This window comes from Emydura macquarii, unplaced genomic scaffold, assembly GCF_026122565.2.
Source record: "Emydura macquarii macquarii isolate MOO-44397 ecotype Brisbane River unplaced genomic scaffold, CSIRO-AGI_Emac_v2 contig_3692, whole genome shotgun sequence".
Lineage (NCBI taxonomy): Eukaryota > Metazoa > Chordata > Testudines > Chelidae > Emydura > Emydura macquarii.
In genome coordinates, this window is record NW_027133829.1 from 2,024,912 (window position 1) to 2,052,487 (window position 27,576).

A 27,576-nucleotide genomic window follows, 5' to 3' on the forward strand; every position below is an offset into this window, starting at 1 on the left:
TAAATGCTCATTCTTGGTAACGTAACTGACCACACATTTGAAATCACCTAACAGACTACTGTACTACAGTATAGATAAAACCAGCTTCTATGGCAATTTTTCATGTACTTACCACTTCCTTCCTTCCCAGTTTCATCTATTGTCAAGACAGCCTTGGATTCTTTCTCTACACAGCCTGATTCTAAAAGATGTTTAGATACATTTATTATTGGAGTAACAGATTCATCTGCAAGCTCTACCACAGAGCTATTCTCTTTTTTGTCCACCACTCTTACTGTGATCATTTTATTTTGCACTAGTTGTTTCATCAGAGAAATAGCTTCTGAGGGCCAGGTTCCTGATAGAGGTTTCACACCTAAAAGCAAAGTTTAAATGAAAAAAGTATTATCCTTATTACAAGCTGGACTGTAGATATTAGGAATTGTTCTCATACAATCCCCATTCTTAAACTAGTTCATTCTTTATTTTGTGAAGCTGTTTTATGTATAACATTGTAAACGGTTCAAATTACTTGCCATTTAAATATGCAAAGCAATAGCAGTGCATGCCAGTGATTTAATATCAGGGGTCACAAAATGCTGAAGTCAATTATTAAGGTAGTGTCTAGAGGCCTAGAGATCAGAGCTCCACTGTTAGATACATTAAGTGCTACCCCAACATACCAATACTGCAAAGACATTCTCAATTTTTGTATTGCTGGCACAGTTTTAGTGACGGAAACCCTTATGAGACAGGTTACTTAGTTATGGTAGTTGTGGATGACTGCCAGTATAGATCTATATTTGTGTTCTGCAAAATGCTCTCAGTGCCAAGCAAGAACCCCCTAGAAAAGCAGCAGTCGCTGGGCTTCATGGATGCAGTGGCTGGACTCAGGTGCATATTAAGATGGCATCCCCAACACCTCCATGCACTATCAGAATCTTCAGTTCCTCTTTCTACGTTGCTTTTCCCCCATGTTTTCTTTTAGGTTTCTGGTGGTAGTTCTAAAAATTTAACATTTGACATCTTACTGCATGGCGGCAGATGGACTAGTGCAAACTGTTGGTTTGATTCAAGACAGACATCTCCACATTTCACGTGGTATTAGTCTACTCTATTCTTAATTCTTATCAATGAACTGCTCCATTTATAGGAACTGCACTGCAATAGTGGCACAGAAACAGTCTGATTCCAAAACATGCATCTCTTGCAACACTAAAATATCCATTGCTGATTCCATCCAGTGGGATTTGCACAACATGCCCCACGTACATGGGTTCCATCCCTAAAGGAGCAAGTCGTCCTTCAATATTTTCCTCTTTTAAAAAAACTTTAGAGCCTGAGCACTCTCAGCCTTGTCCTTATAGCAGGATTAAATTGAATATTCCTTACTGGCAATATTAAGAAAATGCTCAGCGGCTTCAAAAAAGCTACTGACATTCAAGGGAGCACCTGATCCAAAGATTGCCAAAAAGTACATTGCAAGTATTCTGTGCAGTCAAATTTAACAAAAAGTAGTTTCCTTAGATTTGTCCAAGAAAAAGATGAGGTTTTGCAGATTACATCCTATCAGCCAGTTGAATTGCTATGACTCTGCCTCTTCATTTCAAAGAAAGCATTGGCTCCAAGAAAGAATTAATGCCTAAGAAAGTCATTGCTGTCAGTGCCTCAAACACATTAGAACCAAGGACATATGCACAATGCTAGAAAAAAAGGAATAAAATATACTTTAAGAACCGTACTGTCCTTAGATAATCACTTGTGCAATCTCTTTATTATGCACATTTGAAAGGACTTTAGCTTTATCAATTTTAATGTTTCTATTATCAGTATGAAGTGCTAATTTGATTTTCTACAGAGAGCTTTCCATCTCATGCTCCCTCCCTCCATTTGTCACACAGTAGTTTAATTTGGTCTTAAATAAAGAAAGTTCTTAGAAAATTTCCCCCAAAATCTATTTTGCATCCAACTTACAGTGGCTTGTAGTTCATTTCATACCTGCTAGCGTACACTTTATAGCTTGCACCGGCAACTCCAGTAATTTTGGAATCATAGGGCGAAGTCTAGCCACCTGAAGAACTTCAAAGTTACCATAATCTATGTAGCCCACTAAAGCAGTATCTTCAGAAGTATGTGCTAGAACAGAGGCACGATACCACTGATTGTCTTCTGGAAAGAAAGATGAAGATACAAACATTCTGTGAATGATTAATTTCTAAGCAACAAAAGGATTTCTTGGCAATGCACTAATACAAAATAGAATGGCTCTGAACTATAATATTGTCATGGGTTGAGTTAAACCTTGTTCAAGCTGATGAGTGTAACATCCACCTTTCATTCAAATAAATGTAAGAAAAAACGTAAGTTCCTTTATGGAACTAGATAGTTGAAACAGAAGACTGCACAGCACATCACTGCAGAAAACAAAAGGCACACACAAGTTCCATCAGAAATAGAGCTATATAGCCAGAGGGGTTTCACTGGGTACTGCTTGATGGAGAGGCATCTGTCAGAAACAGCAGAAAGACCAGAGAAGCGGACAGAAACGGCAACAAGAAAGTGAAGGAGACAGCCAGAAAAAGCACTAGGATCATGACCCTGAGAATAAGCTAAGTTAGAGCATTTTATGACTAGGTTCTAGTTGGAAAAAGGCTTAGGCAGTGGTCAAATAACTATCCTGTTTAATTCCTAGTGCATTCAGGGAAACAGGACTTTGATGCAATCTTGTTTATTTAAAAAAAATACCTGATCAAATTTTCCTCCTACTGGAAACAGCCTGCAGAACTAATCACGCAGGTTAAAAAAGGGATAGAGCATTCATTTAAAGTGTGTTAAGTCATTTGGAAACTTAAAACAAAGCTAACTTTACTCCAGTATCACAACTAAATTCACCAAAACACAGAACATGAGCAATGACAGAATCCCCCTCGCAAAATTAAAGTAAACATTGCTAGATGTTGCACTGCTTCCTCTGTTCCCCATTTTCTTTTCTCTTGTATTATGCATCTCAACTGAACAGTTTCTGGACACAAGAAAAACTGTTTATTTAGCACATAGGTAGTACTCTTTTACTCCAGCCTTAAGAGTTTTTTTCTCAAGGTCAGCTAGCAATTTCTTCAAAGTTTCCCTAACAACATTTTGACCCAAGAATTTGTCCAATGCTATGATTTCCTTGTACCCTTTCCTGGATCTTAATCACAGCTCGTGTCTGGTCACACCATAGGTGTAATCATTGGTGATCATAGATGTGGCTGAAAATTCTGTGTCCACAGATAAACTTAGTCCAAGTAAAATGATGAAAGCCCTGTCTACACACAGAAATAGCATTGAATTAAACTACACACACACACACACACAATTATATAAACTAATTGGTGCAACTTTCTAATGTAGACATTCAAATCTATTTAAGATTGCTTTATAAAATTTTAGCTTAATTTGGTAAGAAACTAAATTAAACCTAATAGCTACTAGCCATTTAGAGCCATCCTTTCCCTCTCTTTACCTGTGAACTGTGCACAACAGACATCTCCAACAGAGGGACAGAAATCTGCGATAGCAGGGATTTTGTTACAGTATTCACCCAAGGATACTTGAAGCTCAGCAAGCTGGCCTGTTGACAATAAATATTTTTGGAAAATACTCATGATCAAGACTTTTTAAAGCAAGCATTACAAAATAAACCCTTTAACTCAATACACAAAACAAAATTAAGATTAATCTATTACATAAAAATTATAGTGTTAGATTCCTTTGTGTGTCAAGAGTAGGATTTTCAAAAAGCCTGAAGTATTCTATAATAAATGGTATTTCTCCAGTGGACAAAAATCAGCTTCTTTCTGTACAACAGGGTGGGATTGTTTTTCAATCACAGTGTTGGAACAGATGTGTCAAAACTTGTGACAGCAAAGGCACATCCGTTCTGTAAAAATCTAATCCAATGACAAACTTCATTAATGCAAAGTTAAAGTTGCCTCGTGGTTCCTAGTGCCCTTCCAGGACATTCCAGGAGTTCAGCAAAATTCAAAATTCTGAAAACCAAGGAATAAAGAGTTAAGGTACAACTGTAACTCTGACCCTTGAGCGGGCAATAACTACTGGGAATTATCAGAATGTGTTCCTGCTGCATTCACTGTCATGTATAGCATGAACAAAGGAAAGATCCAATATGCCTCTTTTCAGCAATGAGTTCTATAGGTTGTCTCAGTATTGGTACAAATGGATCTTCTTGCCATGGGGAAGAAATCCACCTCCCTGAGTGACATAGTTAAACTACTCTAAACCCCAGTACAGACAGAAGAGAATTCTCCCATCGACCTAGCTACCATCTCTCAGAAAGGAGGATTACCTATGATGATGAGACAACCCCTCCCAGTGGCATAGGTAGGTTCTTCGCTGAAGTGCTGCAGCTGCACCACTGCAGCATTTTAAGTGTAGACAAGCCCTGGAAGAAAGAGCTTTACTTTAAGGAATCAAAAGTATACAGGACCTGCCTGCCAAAGGCTGTCAGCTAAAGACTGAGTATCTCTTTTAAAACTTGGTAAATGTAAGCATGGATAATCAAGTTGCAGTTTATAGATTTCATCTTAAAGGAGCCTTCCCTTTCTCAGCCCATGATGCCACCACCAGTTGTAGTAAGTGATCTCTGGTGCCCACTGGAGAATTGAGTCCTTGTGCTCTATACACCTCAGCAATACATCAGTGTATCCACTGTGAGATTGATTTAAATATCTTAGCACCTCTTTTTCACGGATGAAATAAGACCGGTAAGGCTGTTTTTCTTATGCTCTCAGTTCTTTTCAGATAAAACTTTACGGCTCACCTTCTATAGCATTTGCTGCATGTATTCTTTTTTGGGTGAGCAGGATGTGGACAAAAAAAAAGCAATGAAATCTCGTGTGCTCAATTTAAAAAGTATTTACTTTTGGAAGTAACCATTCTTAAAACCATTTTAACTTTGTGAAAGATGCAGCATGCAGAGTTCCCAACTCTGACAACCCTCCTTGCCTTAGTGACAGCAATCAAAAAGGTCATTTTGATAGTCAAGTTACAATGAAACTGATTTCATAGGGTCAAAGGGTGCCTGCATTAAGGCATTGAACATAATGTTCAAATCCCAAGATAGAGCATACTGCACTTTAGAAGGCTGCAATAGCTGAACTGCTTTAATACAGCAGAATGTGTCCTCATGGCAGGAAATGGAAGATTTCTGGATACATTCAAAATTGCAGACAGTGCAGAAATATGTGCTTTCAAGGTATTAGCATTCAATCCGATATCAAAAGCATCTTGCAAAAACTCCAGAACATGAGACACTTTGGTTACATGATGCCATTGATGACTGACTGTCTCTCTGCACCAAGCCTTGAATTTAGATCAGATCCTTGAGTAAGCCCTGCTTGTTGATTTTCTCCTAGACATTAACAGTTTCAGTGAGACCAATCGAGTAATCCCTTCATTTTAGAAACTTCCTTTCAAATGCCAAGGTACTTGGATCCTCCTGAAGACCCTGGGATAACGTATCTGTCCGCAGATTCAGGAACAATGGTGGCTCCTCTGTCATGTTCATGATGTCCAGAAACCAAGGCCTCCTGGGCCACTAAGATCATTTCTGTTTCCTCCTTCCTGATCTTCTGTATTACCCTAACGATAATGGGCACTGGAGAATAGCATAAGTAAGCCCTTTTGACCCCTGATTGACAAGGCATCTATGCCTAGGGCTCCTGGCTCCCTTCTTCTTGCAGATTTTTGGTGAAACTTCTGGTGTGTCTTGGACAGAAAGATAGAACTCCAAAAGGATTCATTGTGAAAACTCCATTGTGTCTGATCAATTTTTCTTCTGCTCAGCCAGTCAGTCTTCACATTGCTGGTGCTCTTGATATGCAGGGCCCTGATAGACCATAGATAGACCTCCGTCCACTGCATCACTGATGCTTCTTCCTTTTGTAGATCCCTTGAGCTCATACCCTCCTGATGGTTTATGTATGCCATTGCCAACATACCTGTCATTACCAGAATATGACCATTCACAGTAACGCTGGGGCCAGTTTAAGAGCATACTTAATTGCTCAGACTCAGCTCTAGGAAAATGTGTATTTTTCTTTCATTCTGAGAGTCACCAACATTTCTGGGAATGCTCCCCATCCTTCCAGATTGGCATCTGTCATGACATACCCCTCTGATTCTGCCATGACCGGACCTCTATGGAATCTCTCTCGATTCATCCACCAACCCAGGGATTTCAACACAAATGACAAAATGTTCAATTTTCAAGATTGAGGGGGTGGGGGTTAATCAGAAAATGGTGGGAAGGGACAGCAGGAAACTCAGGAGAATCCTCAAATGCATTCTTGCCCAAAGCGTTATATCCCAATGCAGGACATGATCATCCCTACAACACTCAGAATGCCTACCAATGTCCTCTGGTACCGCCTCAGGAGGGTAACTGCTGAATTGATCTTGTCCCATTTTTCAGCTCACAAAGATTTTGTGGGCCTCTGTGTCCATCAACACACCAAGATCAATGAGGAGAAGGCTGAGAAAGCCTCATTTTGAAATTTACTATAAACCCAGGCAGTTTCAATGTTTGGATTTTTTTATTGAGCTACCAGAATAGACTCCTCTTTGGAGGAAGCTCTGACTAGAATGAGTCCAGGAAAGAGTATACCTGTATCCCCTTCTGCCTGAGAAAAGCCACCAGAATGGGGACTTTTGTGAGGCATAGATGACTGTCTGAAAGGCAGCATTTTGTATAGAAAACAATTGATCCCATGAGTGAATCACAGCATTCTCCTGTGCACCTGGTGAACCTGCACAAGATGGGCCTCCTTCAAACTGATAGATGTAAGGTAATCCCTCTGTCAGATCGCCACCACTACGGACTTAAGATCATCATCTTGACTCTGGGTCTTCTTATGGACTTGTTCAGGTGTTTTAAATCCAACAACACACAGTCCTCCCTGGATCTCCTGGGCATAAAAACAAGACTGAATAGTGTTCAGAGAACATTTCTGCCTTGGAACTATCTTGCTGATTCACAAAAGATGATCTATGGCCTTTAACATATTTTGGCCTTGTTTGTGGATTTAAGGATACTGGAAAAGGGGGAAAATGACAATTCGGAACCCAAATTCTATGATGCACCCTTCTCAAAACACATCCAGGATCCATCAGTCTGAAATGGACAATGGTCAATGATCCTTGATTTTTAATGGTCTCCCCCCAAGTTGTCACTCGTCGGAATTCTCCAGACTGTAGTCAGGCATTATTTTTTAGTGTTGGAATTTGCATTGCAGAAAGACTGATCTCTACCCTTTCCAGGGTTACATTTTTTCAATTTGTTTTCGCTGTAGTTTTGCCTTCCATCTTACAGTAGTCACAAAAATGATATATGTACCTGTAATAAGGCCAGCTATCCTTTTTTCCCCAGATTTGGAGTAAGGAGCAATCTAAGATCTTTTTTGACTTAAAGGATTCTGGCATCACTTTGTCTAACAGCTCCCCAAAAACCAACCACTTGACTATTTTAAAGACACTTACCTGATTCTGGCTTATATATTGCCTTTCCATTCTGCAATTGTTGGGCTCTTTTGGGGAAAAAAAAATCCTCTTCCCCTGGGATAGCAGTGTCTTAGACTAGTACTGTAACTGCCCTTACATTTTGGGAAGAGAGAAAATCTCCTTTGCCGCAGTGCTCGTAGAATTTTTTTTTATATATCTGAATACTCTCAGGTTTTGCGAGTGTTTCCCATTTGGCCTTAATTACTTTTTCCAAAAAGAAGCGAAGGGCAGTGTACGAGTCAGATTACGAACCGCTGGAAGATACTTTTTTGTAATTTATGGACCAATCCCTTCCTCAGACTATTTGCTAATGAGTTCATCCAACAGAATACCTAAAGTATCTAATCACCTTTTGTAACATCTTCTCAAATTATAGTTAGAAAAAGATCCTTTTGCTTTGCTTCATCCTGCTATTTAAACTCTGAAATTTAGAGTTCACCTTCCTCTTGTGAAGAAAATCCTGACTTTTCTCTTGACTTCTTCTCTCTTCTCTGGCATTTGGATTGAACATACTTCCTAGCCTTCTTTTTCTTTGGTGATGCAGGATGAGGATGAAAATGAATTAAATCATGATGATTATGAAGAAAAATAGACAAAAAATTCTATTCCTTTTATTATTCTTTTTCTTTCCATGGATCAAAACCTTGTGAGCAGAACTTTTTGCTCCAGCATTCTCTGGTGATGAGCCAAAGGAACTGCTATTCCCAGAACAGACCAAGGTTTTTTTTCTGTTTCTGTAGTAATTTCTTGAACTCCTTTCCCCCTTTTTCAACTTTTACTCTTTAGAGGTGACGACGATCGGGAATCTGAGTGAATCCAGTGTACTTCCTCTGCTAAATGCATCTCTATCTTTGCCCTTTTGAGAGCAGCCAGAAGGCCAGTAAGGGGACACTATAGCTGTGGCTCAGGGATGCAAGATGGCAGCCTCTGAGGTATCAGCACTTTTCATACCAAACCCAAGAGCTCCCTAGCCCAAGAAAGAATTTCTTTCTGATGAGATTTCCTTCTTCTTCCTTATATATCTATACATGCAGAATTCCTGACTTCCCCTGAGGCTAAGGGAAGGACATAATTTCCTGATGAGGATTGGGGGTTGGAATGTGACCTATGCTGCAGGAGGACATGTCCCCAAAATGATCTTGCCAGCCATTTCTTGCTCTGTCTCTGGCAGATTCAGCTAGGCCTGTTTATGGTTTCCCTGTGCCAGGATGCTGCCCTTTGATGTAACTGCCTCCAGTGGCTGAAGGGCTCTCCATTTTTCCACCATCCTTCAAGACATTCATAGCCTGGCTGTCAGATTCCCTGGCAGTGGCGAACTAGCTCCTGGGTCAGAGTAAGGTGACCAAAGTGAAACTTTTCCAACCTAGTAGTTAAGCAGCTGGAGAACAAGGCACAAACTTATGGCAGGGATGCAGAGCGGGAGGAATACAGCCTTGGTCTCCTGTTTGGATCTTTCTCCATCACCCTCAGAGTCCATTACCTCAGTAGTCGGGAATGGCACTGTGGTAATTCCAGACAAAATGCATCTTCATGTTTTGTTTTTGTTTTCCCATTTTCTCTTGCAGCAGGTGCCAGATTCCACCGCTCTGTCAGTAGCTCCAGGAGGCAGGACAAACCCAAAACTGAGAGGAGAGGTCTCTGGAAAATAGAGACTAGTCCCCTAGTCTGCCATCCAATCAGTTTTGATTCTGTAGCAATAGGAGACAGGCAGACTATGCCCATGACCCACACTGACAATCTGTGGACTTAGCCCTGAGAGAGAATGAGGGCATCAAGCACTCAAACTGCAACTACCATAAGGCAATGTTGCACTATAAGTAGTAGTTTAGAATCAGTTCAACATTAAATGATTAATTTCTTGAACTGACCCAAAATGTAAAAAAAAATCACAAACAAGGCAGAAAAAAGAATTCTGTCAAGTGGTCACACATGGAAATTAAACTGCTATAGGACCCTGCTGTTTTCAGCGTCTCAGGTTCCATATAGCTCACCACTCTCCCAGACCCATTGGCTCCACTGAGGCCTTGCCAACTATTCTAGGCTTTAAGTTGCATGCAGCTCTTTTTCTAGGGCTCCTAGTTTATTCCCTCAGTTCAATTTCCCCTCCTTCTGGTCCCACTTTCTTCCCCTGGGACCTTCAGATGGTCTTTGCTAAAAAGAAAATAGTATATATGATTGTAATCATTTATGCAAAGATGGTAAATTATGTTAACACTTTTATTTTAGAATGACCTGAATGAATATATTCACTTACGGCCATTATGCATCTGCTGACAGAAAAAGTCTTCTGGTGTTTGAATATGGGCAACTACACCAGAAAATGTATCTCCTACAGATACAGGAACAACCTTTATGGTTAAATCACTACTGTGAACCAGTTCCTTATCTTCAGCTGTTTTTTCTCTTTCTCCCTCAGAATCCTTTTCCAACATAGTACCTGAGAAAATACAAACAAGATAGGAGAAGCTATTTTACTGAGTGAATATCCTAATAAGAACACATATCCCAGTCAATGGTGAATTGAAGCTAGTTCCAGTGTCCAACGTCTTAAGTAACAGTTTGAGCCAGAAGGCAACCTAACTTCACCATTATCTCCTCATCATCCAAAATAGGAAAAAATACCACTCCCAAATTTCAGATCAATCCGTCAAAAATCCGATTGTTTACTCACCTGTATCTGGGTTTGTTTTCTTAGTTTCTTTCCTCTTTGGACTCAAGTCATGCCCCATTTCGAGAAGTATTTTATCTAGGTGCTTCCCTAAAATACATATTTATGTAAATTAAACTAATTTACCATACAACAGCAGTCTCAGACTAGTTTTTTAAACCACATTTTCTGAACACACTCTTTAAACTACTAACACTGGAAATCTGACCTAGACTACGTCTATTTTACTTCTTAGTCAAGAACCTAGCATGCTGTGGATGTTGAATAAAAATACACACACACATGGCTCAGAGTAGTTTCACAACGCCGAAGCTTCCTAAGAACACTCATTTCTCAATATTATTGCCTTGCTAATTTCACTTCACCAAAGTATCTATAACAATTGCTATGGAATTTGTTATTATGGCGGGGCTGGTTGTAACTATAGTTAAGGTTGAGTTCCATGTGTCACCCAAAGCAGGATTCAATTTCTCCAGATCCTCCCCAAATTTACAGCACTTTGAGTACAGAATGAGTTCTGAGACTTTACAAGTGAATCCATTATCTTATGAGTTAGTTAATTAAAAACGGGGTCTTTTAAGATTCAGTGTCTGACAGTCTTTCTCCTCTTTGTCCCAAATGAGCAGAACACCACAAATACTTCAAACTCTTAATATAGACAAAATTAACTTTATCTCATGCACAACCTATATTTGAAGAAGTTGGGTTATAATTAAGTTATTAACGATTGTATCTGTTATGATTATACAGGCTACTGCCAGGCTCAGGTAACTTAAGTGGGGCTCCTGTAACTCAATCAGCATTCTCTCTTTGTAGCTAACAATTCTATTTGCTGTAATTACTCAACGATACGAAGGAAACTAGTGGGTCAAGAATTCTCATTGGTAAGTAAGCTGGCTCAAATAACACTGCTCTTTAAAGGTTCTGTGGCTGCAGGCATAGTAGGGACATCAGTGACTAAAAGACTTCATGGCACCACTGCCTCAACTTCACTGCACACCAATGTGGCACTGCACCCCAAAGCAGCAACACAATGGGAACCCTAAAAAAGCAGGAACAGTGGGACTGAGCTCTCCCTGCCTCCCCTCTTTACAAAGCACTGGTTTCACAAAGAGTCCTCAAAACCAATAAATCAATTGCAAACTTAGGTCCAGATTCACTAGTATATCTCAGCTGTTATAGCAATGCAAAGCAGCTTTAAACTAGCTTAACTGGCCAGTGCACTCTGGCTGTGGCATGCTGCTCTTCTTTACTGACGACTTTTCCTTAAAACAAAGATTTAAGATTGGTATTATATATCTTCAAATAATTAGAAATATCATAAAGTAGCATTTTGGGGGGAATTCTTGCTTACTTTGTATGTTAGTTAGTTTAATATGTAATTTTAAATAATTAAAAAAAAAAACTAAGGAAATTCCCAGAAGAAAAAAAAACTTAAAAGCTGGATTTAAGGTTGAGAGAATGTACCAGTAACTTAAGGATAAAAAAGTTTTCCAAACCATGCATTACAAACTCAGGAAATTCAAAGCTAAGGTTATAATAAAAAGAAATCCAAATATGTTAAAGGTAAGAAATGCATAGTCCAGGGATCAAAACAATCTTAAACTTGATTGTGATGACATGAGGGAAAAAATAAAATCTGATAGGTTTCTGAGAATCCATTTAATGTACACTAGGACCACAAAAACGAAGATGCATTAATCACAGCCATATTATTATTGAACAACATCACTACAGGACACAGTTACAGTTGTGCATGGAAAAGGCAACTATCTCGTAAGTAAGCAGTGTGAAAAAAAATTTATTATCATAAGAGAAAATGCAAGGAAATAACCCCAAATCACCGGTGCTAGACTTTATAGATCTCGTGTGTACTGGCATGTAAACAGGAAGAAAATGAACAAGATCAGTTGGAAAATCTGGATAATTAAAAAGGCGGCTCCCTATTGAAGAATTTAAATTTCTAAAAATAGTCAACAAAGCATGAGATTAAGCCAGTTGAGACAGAGAACTTTTGAAAATAAGATCTCTCTATTGCAGCAACTCAAATTTCTAAGACTAGAAAACTAAACATTTTAGGTAAAAAATGTGACATCTCGTTTCTGTAAAATGCTTTAAGGGAACAGAAATGAGAATCACAACTGACAATTTTGAAGATATGTCACTGAACAATCAAACCTATCTTACCAGAACCTGGAAGGACAACATCTACAGCGAAACAAGTCATCATCTCCTCTTGTAACAGGTCAACAACAGTCACTGAACAGTACTGTCCCATGAGCAGAGGGGTAATAATGTTGGCACAGTCTTTGTTCCATCTGCCTTGTTTTGGAATACTAGCAACACAACACTTAATGGCCTGAAAGAGATGATCATAACAAATACATTTTTTAAGAAAATAAAATTAGGGCCTGCAAAAACTTTGTTTGCAGAACATACAGTCATGATTTCTTATATTTGTTTTTGCACTCATGTCAATGAAGTCCATATTAACAAGTAGTTAAGTACTGGAATAAATTGCCTAGGGAAGTTGTGGAATCTCCATCATTGGAAATTTTTAAGAACAGATAAGACAAACTTGTCAGGTATGGTCTAGATAATACTTCGTCCTGCCATAAGTGCAGGGGACTGGATTAGATGACCTCTAGAGGTCTCTTCATGTCCTACAATTCTATGATTCAAGCTGTTAACATAAGGTACTAGTGTTACAGGGGAATTAAGTGACAATATATTGTAATTCTTGTTCTTCCCCTGCCTCCACGGTTATCCTTATTCATTGAATCATATAGAATGGTTACATACCCTGCAGTAAGTGTCAATGTCTCTTCAAGAATTGTTGACAATATATGCTCCATTTCTGGTGTGCACATATACCCCACATGAAAGACTGCTTTTGCACCTCCCCTTCCCACCCAAGGGTATAGAAGGGCCCAACCATCCCTCAGTTCTTTCTCAGACACAAGACCCCAGTGCTATAGGAGCAGCAAGGGTAGTGGAATATAGACAATATCTCAGAGCCACAGTTACTGTAGAGCATGTAACTATTCTCTCTGAATTACTGTCAATATGTATTCTACTTCCGGTGATTCACAAGCAGTAACCCGGTATAAAGGAGGTGGGTGCTCAGAGAGTCTACTTAAAGTAAGGCTGCAGGACATCTCTGCTAAAGTTGGTATCAAATCTTGATGACCCAACTAGGCTAAGTAACATGTGATAACATTGTGCAAATGTTTGAGCTGATCCCAGAGTAGCCATTCTGCAGATTTCAGATAGGTATGCTTCTCAGTAGAGCCCTGCAAATCCGCAGATATCCGCTCTACGGATGCGGATATCCACGGACCATTTCTTGCGGATCGTGGTCGGATGGTCACAGAGGTCAGGACCTCTGAGACTTCTGGGACAGGGCTGGAGCAGCTGCCAGCCTTGGGTGGGTGCAAACAAACTGCAGGAGGGCCGGGCTGATCAGCTGTTAGGCGGGAGAGGCAGGGCTGATCATCTATTAGGCAGCTGGCAGGGCTCAACAGCTGATTAGCTGTTGGGGCAGGGCTCATCAGCTATTTGGGATGGCAGGGGCTCAGCTGATGCATGGATGCAGATGCCAGTAAGTCTAAAAGGGGGAGGGTGGATTGCGGTCGGGTAAATGTTTATTCCTGTGGATATGGACTGGATGCGGATTGACATATTTGTATCCATGCAGGGATCTACTTCTCAGGAAAGCCACAGAAGCTGCCTCAGTTCCAATGGAGTGGGCTCTTATCTGCATGGATGGATCTAATCTTGTTATCTCGTAGCATACTCTAATACAATTAGAAACCCAATCACTTAGCCTTTGGGTAGATCTTGCCTGAACTTTCATCCTATCTATGAATGCTACAAATAATCTCAGGGAGTCTGAAAGGTTTGGTCCTGTCAAGGTAAAATGAAAGAGCCCTCCAAACACCAAGGGTGTACTTTCTAGCTTCTTTGGTTGTAGTGGGACTTAAGAAAATAGGCAGATAAATCATCTGATTTAAATGGAAGTCTGAGACTAAGGGGAAAAAAATTTCACAATGCTTTTGTGTGATTTTGTCTTAAAGGAACACACTAAGATGGATAAGCTGGAAGTGCTTGAATTTCTCCAATCTCAAGTTGATGTTATAGCCACTTCAGGTATGTCTGCACAGCAACTAGGAGGTGCAATTCCTAGCACAGGTAGACATTCACAGGCTAGCCCTGCTCTAGCTAAGCATGCTAAAAATAGCAGTGTGGCCATGTGGGGCACAGGTGCTGGCTTAGGCTAGCTGCCATAGTACATACTCAGGGGACAGGCAGGACTGTACTCTGGCACCTGGCCTAAGTCACTACTCAGGTTGGCACAATCACTGCTATTTTTTTGCATGCTAGCTCATGAATGTCTACCTGCATCGGGATTTTACACCTCCCAGCTGCTATGTAGACATACGCTAATAAAGCCCTCTTCAGGGATGGATGGTAGAGTGAGCAAGAATGAGCATGATGAGAGGAATTCAAGAGGGAAAACCCAATAACCCGGCTAAGACTATCCTGCGATCCCAGGAAGGAGAGGGCTTTTGGACTGGGGGAAATAAATACATGAATGAGATCCTTAAGGAACCTGGCTACTGTGGGGAGGAGAATACAATGTAACCCCCATGTGGAAGGGATGGTGAGCTGATATAGCTAGGTGTACTCCTGTAGAACTGACTGATAGCCTCAAGTTCTTTAGTGAGAGTATATAGGCAAGAATAGGGGTCTTTTAGAGGACATACATGGAATTGCTCTGCCCAAACAGGGCATCTTTTCCACTTGGCTGCTTCTATTAATCTAGCAGAGTCTTTTCTGGTGTGAACTAGTATGTTCCGACTTCTGTAGAGCAGTTTCTCTCAGTGATGACTAGCAAGACAGCATCTACACCGTCAAGTGCAACAAAGCTGGGTCCAGATATAAAAAGTGTCCTTCATTCTGGGAGATTATGATCTTTAAAAGAGATGAGGATACTGTGGCTGAGTAGGCAAGTTCATGAGATTTTAATATGGTTTTAATATGATCATCACAGCTGAGTCCTACATGTGATTTCTGAAAACCCTCAGTATTAATGATATCAGTGGATAAGCCTAGATTATCCTCGGAGTCCACAAGTTGAAGAAAGCATGTGTCAGAAAATCTGGGCTTAGACTTTCCCCTTCAAGCCAAACAATTGACACTTATTAATATCTGAGGCGAACAGGTCTAGAGTCAGGTGACTGCACTTTCAGGAAGATGTTCTGGATAATGGAACCCATGACAGTCCATCCGTGGTTGCTCATGAATTGTCTGTGGAGATGGTCCTAGGACATTTTGTAATTCTGGCAGGTGCAGAGCTACTGGAGTGATCTGGTGGCAAATGCACCAGTTCCAAAAACAAACAGTTTCTTGGCAAAGGGGGAATGATCATGTTCCCCTCCCCCCCCCCCACTGCTACACTGCTGTTGTGTTGAGTGCTGTGACCTGGACTGTCAAATTTCAGCCTCACAGAGTGAGAAGGGTTGCAGTGCATACTAGTCACATAGCTTTGAATTCTATTCTATATAATAAGATTCCAGCATTAAAACTCTGAAGCCTAGAATGTCTTGAGTCAGTGTGCAGCGATGAACAGCTACAGTATGGTTGAGAGCTCTTTGTTTAGAATATCACAAGGTGGAATCATTACTGAGATTCACTGTCTGTTACAATCTACTTTAAGTTCTCAACCCTTTTTTGGCTCTTTTTTTTAAATACACGACTTTATGAATGACAATTGCATGACAGCACAGGTTATCAGCAAGTATATTTAATATGAAGGTGAGTCTCACTCAAGTCCAGAGGTCTTGGGTTTGAAGATGTCCCAGGTGAACTCCCCACCTGAGCACGGAAGCATCTGTCATGAGCATCTTCCTAGGAAGCTGTGGGCAAAACAGTACTCCCTTGCACATTTGGAGAGTGTCCTTCCCCCAGTTTAAATAAGAGGGCTTCTCAAGGGACCATTACTTGAAATTTTGAGGGAAAGGAAAGGAGGAGTGGCCTTTGTATTTAAGGATGTATATTTTACAATTCCTGTGAAAAACTGGGGGGGGGGGGGGAGGAGGAGGGGGAGGAGGAGGAGAGAACGCAGCTCTTCACATATGCCCAGAAGAAACTTCAGATTTTAGCAACTAAAATCTCCATGATTTCATCCCTATTGGTATGGTCAGAACTGAGCAGTTCTGAGTTGCGGTGTAAAGATATTAAAGGAGACTGTCTCGTCCATGAAACAATCTCTGTGCAGAAGACCCAGGAGCTACGGGCAAAGACTGACTGATGTCTCCTGGTTCCATGATACTGTGGAAGTCAGTCTCCGTGTCTTGTCGAAGTATTCTTTAAATTAGCACTATGCTGGGATGCCAGCACTGAACCACACACAGAAAAATATGGCACAAAGGTAGAAGAGCCATAGCTAAAACCCAGAGCTTCATGGACAAGTCAGAACTGCCTCAATTTTCAGAAAGAGAACCAGCCCAAATGTCATGGACTGGGGAGAGGTCAAGGCCAAAATACAGCTTAAATAGCCACCTAATTTTCTCATGGTGTATATGTTACGTTTATAGGGATAGAGAACCAGTTTGTTTCCATTGCGGAGGGCCAGTCTGTCATGGTCCATTCCTCCTGCTGCCCTTCTGGCATCACACCTGGACCTCACCCTGCACCTCGTGGGTCTCAGGTCCACAAAGCAGTTCTATGTCACCTTCTTAGCCTGAGACCGGCCAGGTTACATGGGATCACACTTCTCAGCCTCCCTGGCAAAGCCTATGCCAGAGTGTTGGAGAAGAGGCTATGCCCATTAGTTGAACCTCAGATTCAGGAGGAACAAGGTGGTTTCCATCCCAGACATGCAACAATAGACCAGATCTTTGTTCACTCAGATACTCAAAAGGTCGTGGGAGTTTGCTAACCCAGTCTACCTTTGGTTCTGTAGACCTGGTGAAGACTGCATTCCCCAAGATGTCCTGTGGGGAGTGCTGAAGAAGTATGAGGTGTCAGTGCCACTGCCGCGTGCTATCCGGTCCCTCTATTCCTGGAGTGACAGTTGTGTCCACATTCTTGGCAATAAGTTGAGTTTGTTCAAGACAGGCGTTGGACACTACCAAACATGTTTGCTGCCCCACTCCTGTTCGTGATCTTCATGGACAGGATATGAAGACACAGCCAAGTTGGGGAATGTATCCAATACAGCAAATTGGAGATGGCATCTCTGCTGTCTGCAGATAATGTTGGTCTCGCTTCTTCAGACTGATCTCCGATGTGCACTTGAATGCTTCACTGCAGTGTGTGAAGCAGCTGGAATGAGAATCAGCACCTCTAAATCGGACGTCATGTTTTTTTCCCCAGAAGAAACTAAAGTGTTCTCTTCAGGTGAAGGAAGAGCAGCTGCCCTTAGTGGAAGAGTTTAAGTATCTAGGAGTCTTGTTCATGAATGATGGTAAATGCGAGCGTGAGATTGACAGATGAATTAGTGTGACCACAACAGTGATGCAGGTGCTGTACAAATCCGTGGTTGTGAAGAGGGAGCTAAGTTTTCAGACATAGCTCTTGGTTTCCAGATCAATCTACGTCCCCATTGTCACCTATGCTCATGAACTTTGGATAATGGCCAAAAGGACAAGATTGCAGGTACAAACGGCAGAAATGAGGTTTCTCCACAGGGTGGCTGGGCTGACTCTCCAAGATAGGGTGAAGGGCTCAGCTATTCAGGAGAGCCTCAGAGTAGAGCTGTTATTCCTCTGAATCGAAGGAGTCAGCTGAGGTGGTTTGGGCACCTGATAAGGATGCCCCCTGGCAGGCTTCCTTTGGACCTATATCAGGCACATCCCACTGGCAGGAGGCCCTGAGGCCAACCGAGGTCACATTGGAAGGATTACATCTCTTAGCTGGTTTGGGAACGCCTGGGAATCCCCCAGGAGGAGCTGGAACCTGTTGTGGAAGAATAGGGAGGCCTGGTCTTCCCTACTTTCCATGCTGCCACCACAATCCTCACCAGGAAATGTGGCATAAATGAAAAGATGAAGAGGAGGAGGGGCACCAGTTTGAGATCCCAATATATATTCCAGTGAAAACGGATTTGGTGGACTCATTCTGGGTAGCTAATGAACAGTCCAAATATTACAGCTACCACACAGTCTAAAGTGATTAGCAATCTGTAAAGGTTCAAAAATATATATATATTTCACGAGTTCTTCAGCATTAGATGAGAAGTGTGGGAGACAGTAAGTATGTTAGTTGATGGGCAAATTAGCTGGTGTTATCTGAGCTTCAATAAGCACTGCTTGGAAAAGATTCTACTGTCTAGCCTTCACTGGGTGATGATTGCCATGATTGGCAACATGCAGAGGCCACATGAAGAAGAGCACCAAAATTCTTCAATAACTTTTGATGAAATTTCGATTACCACATTTACTTACTCATGCTAACACTTAACACTTGCATATTTTTCCATCACAAGCTTCATAAAACCATAACTTTGAATTACTATATGAATGCATTATTATTAGGGACATGATTCTGTCATGGTGGTCACCACGGTCATGGGACCTGGGAATTCTGCCATTTATTTCAAATCTACTGTGAAAGGTCACTGTCACAGAACCATGAATTTGCCATTTACCCTGCTGCCATGAATTAACAAGTCTAGTTCGCTTTGATCTAATCCTCTTCGGCTGCCACTTCCCAAGATCACTCAATCCCAACACCGCCCAGCCCCCGTCCTCTCAAACCCCAACCCCCACTCTGGGTCCAGTCCCCTCTCCCCTCTGGCCCCCCCTACATCTCTCTTCCAGTCTGTCACTGGAGGAGGAGTGATCAGGATGGATGGGATGCAGCAAGCTTGAGCTGATCTTTGGAAAACAGTGTTGTCCAGTGCTCTGGCTAGCACTGCTTACTTCCTGCTAGGATGAAGGGGCTTTCTCCACACTAGGGCCTCGGAGCTGCCACTGAAGCACGAAGCCGGGTAGCAGGTCCCAGCAACATAGGGAGGGAGATGGGAAAGGGAGGAGAAAATTGAGGACCAAGGGACCTACAAGGAGGAAAGAAGGTAGAGAATGGGAGATGCCACTACAGGGAACACAGAGAATTTGGGGAGGGGAAGGGGGGGCGGCGCAAAGAACCTGTCCTGTCCTTCTGGGAGCTCTGCACTGGGGGGAAGAGGATAAGGCAAGCCCTCCCATAATTCAAGCACTGATTAACAGTTAGTTGGTTCAATTTGATCTAGTCCTGTTTCAAAGAACTATATCAAAACAAGCTAACTACTAATGCGTGGCAGCTGGTCCAGGTTGCCATGACCATAGGATGAAAACATCTATTTTTTACTGTGACTGTGCCATGAATTACATGCAATTTTACCTTGACAAAAATCATGTCCCTAATCATTATAAAAAGAATTATAGCAAACTACCCTTGCAATATTATTTTTTTACTTAATAAAAAGATACTGCAAAATGTTGTGGCAACTGCAATTATAGCATGCCACTAGAAACACTGATTTAATTGACAGCTTTTCATTTTAAATATAACTTTTGCTTACCCCGCAACTAGCTGTTTAAAATTAAAAAGAAATACTCACACAGGGAGGAAACAGTTCAATGTCTTTGTGGAGTGGTTTAATCCTATGTAGTGGAACATTTTCTCCATTGCCATAATCAATATACAACACTTGTGCTTTCTTCAGCAAGATATCCACCTTTTTTACCAGTACTCGGTTCCAGGTCTACACATGAACAAATGATATTCTGGATGTAAAAACAACTCCTTATATTCTCCGCAAAAGAAATAATTTCAGGAATTACTTTTACGCCATCAAGTTGGCAATGAAGTAAAAAAATACTGATCATTTCTGAAGCAACTCAACTGAACAAAAGATTCATTGTATAGCAATAGTTCTGGCCAAAAGCCATCTGAAAAAATTAATACTGTCACCAAGACAAGGTTCATTTCAAAGCATACATTCAAGATTTACAGCAAGCCTGCTCCAAAGATATTTCCACTTCCCCATCTACATCCCTCTCACCCAAGACAGACACCACATATCATTACAATGCTTCTACAGTCCAGGAGCCTGGTAGCAATGAGGGAGAGAGGAAGGAGGAGGAGGAAAGAAAAAAGTGTAGAAGATGACGAAGCGGGGAAATAAGTTGTTTTTTTAACAACAAAACTGCTGTCAGGAAAGTCAGGCCACACACCAGGTAAGAATCGGAAGAAACTGGGAAAGGTCAAATGACCTGAACTAAGGTTAAAAAAATTGAGGTATAATCCTTATTTGCAGGTTGTCCCTTTGTACCAATAGCAAGATAGTCCATCCTGCTAAGTATTTTGATTTGTATAGGGTCTGTTTAAAAGAAAATTAACGTAATAAATTCTAGAGGGGTAGCCGTGTTAGTCTGTATTTAGCAAAACAGCGATAGTTCTGTGGCACCTTAAAGATTAACAAAACTCTCGCTGTTGAGCTTAATAAAGAACTTAAAGAAAATATTACATAAAAGTGATCTGGTCTTGGACAAAGTAAACTATCTCAAAAGACAATGTTTTCTACAAAGTCTGAATTCAGAATATGAAAGAGTATAAGCTACAGCCACTAACCTTTCCAAATGCTACAACAGATTTGTCACTCAGCACAAGTGCTGATAACAATGAGAGTTACATGCAAGAAAAACAGAATATAAAACTTTCTGAACTGAACATACCATTTAAAAGGCATTTAGGACATTTAGATATTTGCAGTCCCATTCTTTTTAAAATTTTACCAGGCCCCAAATAAATAAGTTACCTGATCCAGGGAATATTTTGCAACACAAACTTCCCCTTTGATAGGAATATATTCCTCTTGGTTAACTGTATTTGCATAACAATCTTTCAGTTTCACAGCAAGTTTGCTGATACGTTCTAAAACTTCTGGTGAATAGACCTGTATATAAAATTCACTTGGGTTCCTGAATTCTGTGACTGTACCCTAAAAAGAAAAACCATATTATTGAAGGATTATCTAACATTAATACTATTCATCAATAACTTACTGTGTTTACTATTTAATGGACACTTAAAAGTATCTATATACTATAAATATTTTGTATCAGTTAGAACTGGTAGATGTACATTACTGATGCCGGGAATGCTCTGTAATACCACCCATCTCTTTTATAGTACTTCCATCTGTAGATGGAACAAACTCTTAAAAAGATGGGCAAGGGTCACTATACACATTTTACAGTTGAGGAAACAGGGACACCCGTGAAGTGACTTGCCTGCCCAAGAAACAGATATGAACACCACAGAAGATGCAGACAGTGAAATGTATCAATATTTTCCAAAAATAAATTTAACCATGCAATGGGTGGTAAGGAGAAAGTACCTGTATCTCCATAGTTTTTTTAAGCCCTAGGTTTTGCAGGTCAGAAAGCATTATTTTCTTAATGTCATCTTCTATCTTGTGGACATCAACAAGAGATAAACTGCCCTATTTAGAAACAAAAACAGGTGACTTCTAAATTGGAATTGTCTACATGACCCACTTTAGGGTAGTTCAGGGAACAACCCCTTAAAGCAAGTATGCTTATTTAATTTTAAAAAGCACCCAAGTCCAACTTTCAAAAGTGACTTAGGTATTGAAGAACTTAAGTCTCATAGAAAGTCAACTTACGTGCTTCTGAAAATTTTATGCCTAAACCCTATACAGAATACAAGGACATTAGCATTCCTTCAGCTCTTCATTGCTTGCTCAAACATGACAGAAGTGAGCACTGTTCCATACAGTGTGTGTTTCAAAGCAACAATTACAGGTATGGATATTCTCCCTCCTCCCCCACCCCTTCAACTGCCTATACAGTTTTGGAGACTAAAGAGCAGTAATTGCCTTGGGTATGGGATAATTTACCAACTTAAAACAAAATCGTAGGACTGTTTTGCTAAAGGAAGAGTTTGACCTGATCTGCAAATCTAAATGAAATTAAACTCCACTTGGTCTTCCTGCAGCATAAGAAAAACTACAAAAATAGGACTCCGCAGCTGCTATAGTTCCAATGGAGTATGACCACATATGCCTTCTTTCCAAGTATTCTCAAAAGCCCAGATCCTCAAAGGTATTTCGGCACCTAACTCCCACAGATTTCAATATATACCTAATTTGCTCAAAGCATAACAAAAATCGCACTATTTTTAATTTGTACCATACTATTACATGATAAAATACTCTCTCTTCTGTACATGTTATTAAAGAAAACTTCTTATACTGGACCAACATTTTTCAGCAAGCAAAGGGATCCCAATAGTTTTATCAGCCTACATGTATACTGTGGTCCACATCTACTAAAATTTTCTGTGACATTCTGTATTATAAGATGGATTTTTTCAGTGCAAAAATAAAATGTATTACATTTATTTCACTGTACTAGTTGGTAGTGCATTTAGTCATGCATAACCTCAGATTTAAAACTGAGCTGGAAGTTAAACACAAATGGAACTCTGTTCTTTACACATTTATTAAAAACCAAGAAATAAAGATTTATTCATGCACTATTAGTACATCCTCTTTTGTTTTTGTCAATTAGCATTTGCTTTTTTGAATCAACTACATAGACTAGTGTATCCTGGAGAGTTATTCTGAAATATAAGCACTGGAGAGCTGGATTATTTTATATGGCTATATATAAACTACAATCAAAGCAAAGAAAGAAATCAGACCTATAACCTTCATTAAGAATTTAAAGTAGCAAAAGGAACATAAAGCTAATCTTATGGGGAAGCGCAGATATATTTATACCCAATAGTTTATGCAGACAAGTTTCCCTTCATTTATCTTCCAAAAAATGGAAAAAGTTATGATGGAAGTTAGCTGAAACCTCCTTGAAGCTGGTGGCCACAATACATTTATCCTGAATGAAGGGCACTAAGAAGCAGTTAAACTTATTTTTTGGAGTAAGATAGCTGAGACAATAGGAACAACTGCCCAAAACACAGACAATATGCAAGGCCAGTTGGAATCTGAAATATGTGGGTGGAAAGGTTTCACTGGGGATGGAACACGAACACAAAGGGCAGTGTATTGTCTGGTGGAGATGCATGTGTCTGTGAGCAGAAGAGAAAGCTAAGAAAGGGCTTTTTGATCAGAGTGTTGGCTGGAAAGAACCTTAAAACTGCAAGCAAAGAAAATGCCTCCTGTTTTTTATTCTGGGAAACAGGACTATGTGTAGATTGTAAATCAACACTATTGAATCAAAGAAATACCTGACTCGTCAATTTCTCATCCTAACAGAAACACCTGGCAAGTCCCCAAATAATGACTAATTACTTGGGCTAAAAAGGGAAATGATACAATATGTCAAGAAATGTAAGCATAAGTGATGTTTCTGAATTTGACATTTTATATTTATGTTTCCCACTCCAATCACAACTTCCACTACCTATGCCATCAACTATACATTCTCCTACACATGTAAGATCCAGCAATAATTGAACTATACCTTTGTCAAAAACTTTAGTTTTAAATAGTAACAGCCATTTTGGAATGCTGCTTAGACTAGCTTGTTTGATCCGAAGCAACAGTATATTTTGAAGTGACCAAAATTTCTTAACTTCGTTTTTCTTCTCTATACTGAGCTGAGCATTACAATGTTTAAAACATGTTACAGTAACATTAAAACTTAAATATATTAAACTTAAATATATATATATATCCAATTGGATAGAATCTATGATTCTATGATTCTATGCAGTGGGCTTCTCCAAAAAACAGATTCAATTAAAATAAAAGTTAACATTCTGTACCTTAAAATCAAGTTTATTCTTAATTTCACCAGGCAATTTAGCATTATCTTCACTTTTCTTTAAACTGAAATAAAGCAGTGGATTAAACCATTAAAGAAAGTCACAATATTAAGAAACAGTAAATAAAGAATCAAGCCATTTTAGTAACTGGTACTTATAGACCCAAAGCAAAGTGATTTAAGTTTTGTATACGTATGAGTATCAACCTGCATCCTACATCCACAATGAAGACTACCTAATAAAGTAAGGTAAAGGTCAGCTTATTTTTTTTTTTTTTTTTTAAACATATTGCACAGCTGGCAACTAACAGTAAAAGTTCTTGCAGCTGTAGACAACTGAAGAAGGATGCTGAGGTCTGTGTCTCACTCTTTGTAATGTTACATTTTCAAAAAAGTTTCTGATCACTTGATTTTATTTTACTTTTTTGTACATGAAAATTAATGCAATTTCAGTGCTAATTATTAAAGAAAAGATACACGCTTAAAACAAACAACCTGGGCCAAAAAAGTTTCAGACGAAGCTGAAAAGCAGCAGTATGGCACACCAGCTCCTCTATGAAGCGGTTTTCTTCTCCAGAATCTTAGCTCTGTCTTCAAGTCTCTAGTTATGGTTTTGAAGAAAACCTCGAACACTAAATAAGAATATATAGTGATATCTAAAGGTACACCTACATTAGAATTTACATCAAGTTAATTGTCCGTTAACATGTTTGTAAAGGCTACCGTGGATGTTCTCCAAAGGTGTGTTCCAGGGTACAAATATTTGTTCTTTACCTCGACTGAGTCCTAAAGTGAAGGGCAAATGTTTGTATCCATGGATCATCTCCTCTCTCAATAGTGAACAAACATCATTCTTGGGTGAAATTCTGTCCCTACTGAAGTCAATGGCAAAACTCCCATTGAAGTCAATGAGGCAGGATTTCATTGCATGTAACCACACTTATTGCACACATGGAATAGTAGTATTACATGCTTACTTCATGCATTTTAGCTGCTTTTAATACTATGTAGCAGCTGCAAATAAAGGAAGCACCACAGTGACATGTAGGCTTTGGCTACAAAATCTGTATTAGTCAGATAACAGAAAGCAGAAAAAAAATCAGCTCATTTTTTCCCACCCCAAATTCAGTTGCAGTGCTGTAACTTAACAAGAGACATATTTTCACCCAAACTCAGCAAATTTTATATTTAGCCATTGAGACACAGTATAGAATACTCTAAGAGGTCATTTTTAGTCACCTTTCTGAGCTTTTTAAAATTATTATTTCCAACCCTCTCCAGACCTTCTGCTGCCTCATTTTCTTATGATGGTCAGATTTACAATGATGTTGAACACCTTTCAGTATAAGACCAAGCAAAATAGATCACATAAAGGTATTTGAATTATAGTAAAAAAAAGTTAGAATTATATCAGAAGTAATTCTCATTTGCCTATTTTAAGAGTATCTGTTACAAGATATTGTTTTAACATCCTAAACTTACTTTTGTTTAATTGGCTTGCATACAATACCATGTGCAGACCAATCTTTCTTCTGACAGTCAGCAGAGCAATAATATATTTGCTTACATTGAGAACATCTCAGGTCTCCTAAAAATTTAAAAGGAAAAAAGTCAGTACTATGCCTAACATGAAGAGGCACACAATCACATCTGAACAAAAAAAGTTCTTCGCAGTGCTGTAGCTGTGTTGGACCCAGGACACAAGAGGCACAAGGTAGGTCAGGTAATATCTTTCATTGGACCAACTGGCTTTGGTGAAAGGGACAAGTTTTGAAGGCTTGAAAGCCTGTCCCTTTCACTAACACAAGTTGGTCCAATAAAAGATTCTCTCACCTACCTTGTGTCTCTCAAAAAAAGCTGTAAATTATAGAATTCATATGTTTATCATTAATTTAATATACCATTATATTTCTGTTTTAGAAGGCCAGTCTCTATTTCATTAATTTTGCACATAAGTATTTACTTTTTCTTCTGACTGTGTGGTATCACTGTGGATTTCTCAAAGTATGGATTAATTGGACTTATTAATAGTTTTGTCTGATAATTTTGTAATCCTTGCAATTTAAGTTTCATAATTATGCCAATTCAAAGAAGTAAAAAATAAATTTAAATAATCAGTTTTTTCAAAGAAAGTCTGGGAGAGATGGCTTAATATCTACATTTTTATAAGATTTTGCAAATCTATACTTAAAAGCCTAGTCTATACTATACGTCCAGGCCTATGGAGTAGTAATAAAGACTTACCATACAGACCGCAATGATGGCAAGTAGTAATCCGAGGGGATGGCATTAATGAATTAAATAGTTTTGAATCATAGCTTACAGATAAAATATTCTCAGGGGAATTCTGTGTCTTTTTCTGCTTTGCGTAAGACAAGTCAGAATTGGAGCGCTGTAAAAGAACACAAATCTCAAATAATATTTTATTACAGAACCTCAAAGCCCTGAAGCAGTAATATTACAATTCTAGGATTGCTTACCTTAATATAGAAAAATTACCAGTTTTCAAAATCCCAAGGCACATGCTACTTTCTTTACAAATAAATGCAGATACAACTACCAGATTAAGTTTTCAGTATTGAGCAAGTTTTATTCAATTAAGATTCTGATTACACTTTAAAGTGGCAAGGAAAATTGAGACATTTAAAGCATTTTCTTAATTTTGTTTTTAACTAGTATACAGCTGCTTCAGTTAAGTAACAAACTGTGGATCACAATCATAGAAGATTAGGGTTGGAAGGGACCTCAGGAGGTCATCTAGTCCAACCCCTGCTGAAAGCAGGACCAACCTCAACTAAATCATGCCAGCCAGGGCTCTGTCAAGCCACACCTTAAAAACCTCTAAGGACAGAGATTCCACCACCTCCCTAGGTAACCCATTCCAGTGTTTCACCAGCCTCTTAGTGAAAAAGTTTTGACTAATATCCAATCTAGACCTCCCCCACTGCAACTTGAGACTATTGCTTCTAGTTCTGTCATCTACCACCGAGAACAGCCTAGTTCCATCCTTCCTGGAACCTTCTTTCAAGTTGTTAAAGGCTACTATAAAATCCCCCTCATTCTTCTCTTCTGCAGACTGAACAAACCTAGTTCCCTCCGCATCTCCTCATAAGTCATATGCTCCAGCAACCTAATCATTTTTGGTGCCCTCCGCTGGACTCTGTCCAATTTGTCCACATCCTTTCTATAGTTGGGGCCCCAAAACTGGACACAATACTCAAAATGTGGCCTCACCAGTGCCGAATAGAGGGGAATAATCACTGTCCTTGATCTGCTGGCAATGCTCCTACTAATGCAGCCCAATATGCCATTAGCCTTCTTGGCAATAAGGGCACACTGTTGACTCATGTCCAGGTTCTTTTGTCTACTGTAACCCCCAGGTCCTTTTCTGCAGAACTGCTGCCTAGCCAGTCAGTCCCAGCCGGTAGCAGTGCATAGGACTCTTCCGTCCTCAAGTGCAGAACTCTGCACTTGTCCTTGTTGAACCTCATCAGATTTTCTTTGGCCCAATCCTCCAACTTGTCTAGGTCACTCTTACCCTATCCCTACCCTCCAGCATATCTACCATTC

At 39.8% G+C, this 27,576-nt stretch overlaps 1 protein-coding gene across 4 annotated transcripts in view; it reads right to left on the reverse strand.

Annotated features, from left to right (window-relative positions):
* The window catches only part of TDRD1 (tudor domain containing 1), a 48,429-nt gene that overhangs the window by 12,961 nt on the left and 7,892 nt on the right, over nt 1–27,576 (reverse strand). For all 4 annotated transcript variants that reach the window (XM_067537170.1, XM_067537171.1, XM_067537168.1 and 1 more), the window contains exons 4-15: nt 26,251–26,398; nt 25,489–25,594; nt 24,008–24,071; nt 21,597–21,701; nt 21,015–21,197; nt 19,815–19,958; nt 12,395–12,566; nt 10,211–10,297; nt 9,794–9,976; nt 3,485–3,592; nt 1,978–2,148; nt 113–355 (exon numbers count right to left, since the gene is read on the reverse strand). In XM_067537170.1, coding sequence (XP_067393271.1) covers nt 113–355; nt 1,978–2,148; nt 3,485–3,592; nt 9,794–9,976; nt 10,211–10,297; nt 12,395–12,566; nt 19,815–19,958; nt 21,015–21,197; nt 21,597–21,701; nt 24,008–24,071; nt 25,489–25,594; nt 26,251–26,398 — 1,714 coding nt within the window. The remainder of the gene's footprint in view (nt 1–112; nt 356–1,977; nt 2,149–3,484; nt 3,593–9,793; nt 9,977–10,210; nt 10,298–12,394; nt 12,567–19,814; nt 19,959–21,014; nt 21,198–21,596; nt 21,702–24,007; nt 24,072–25,488; nt 25,595–26,250; nt 26,399–27,576) is intronic.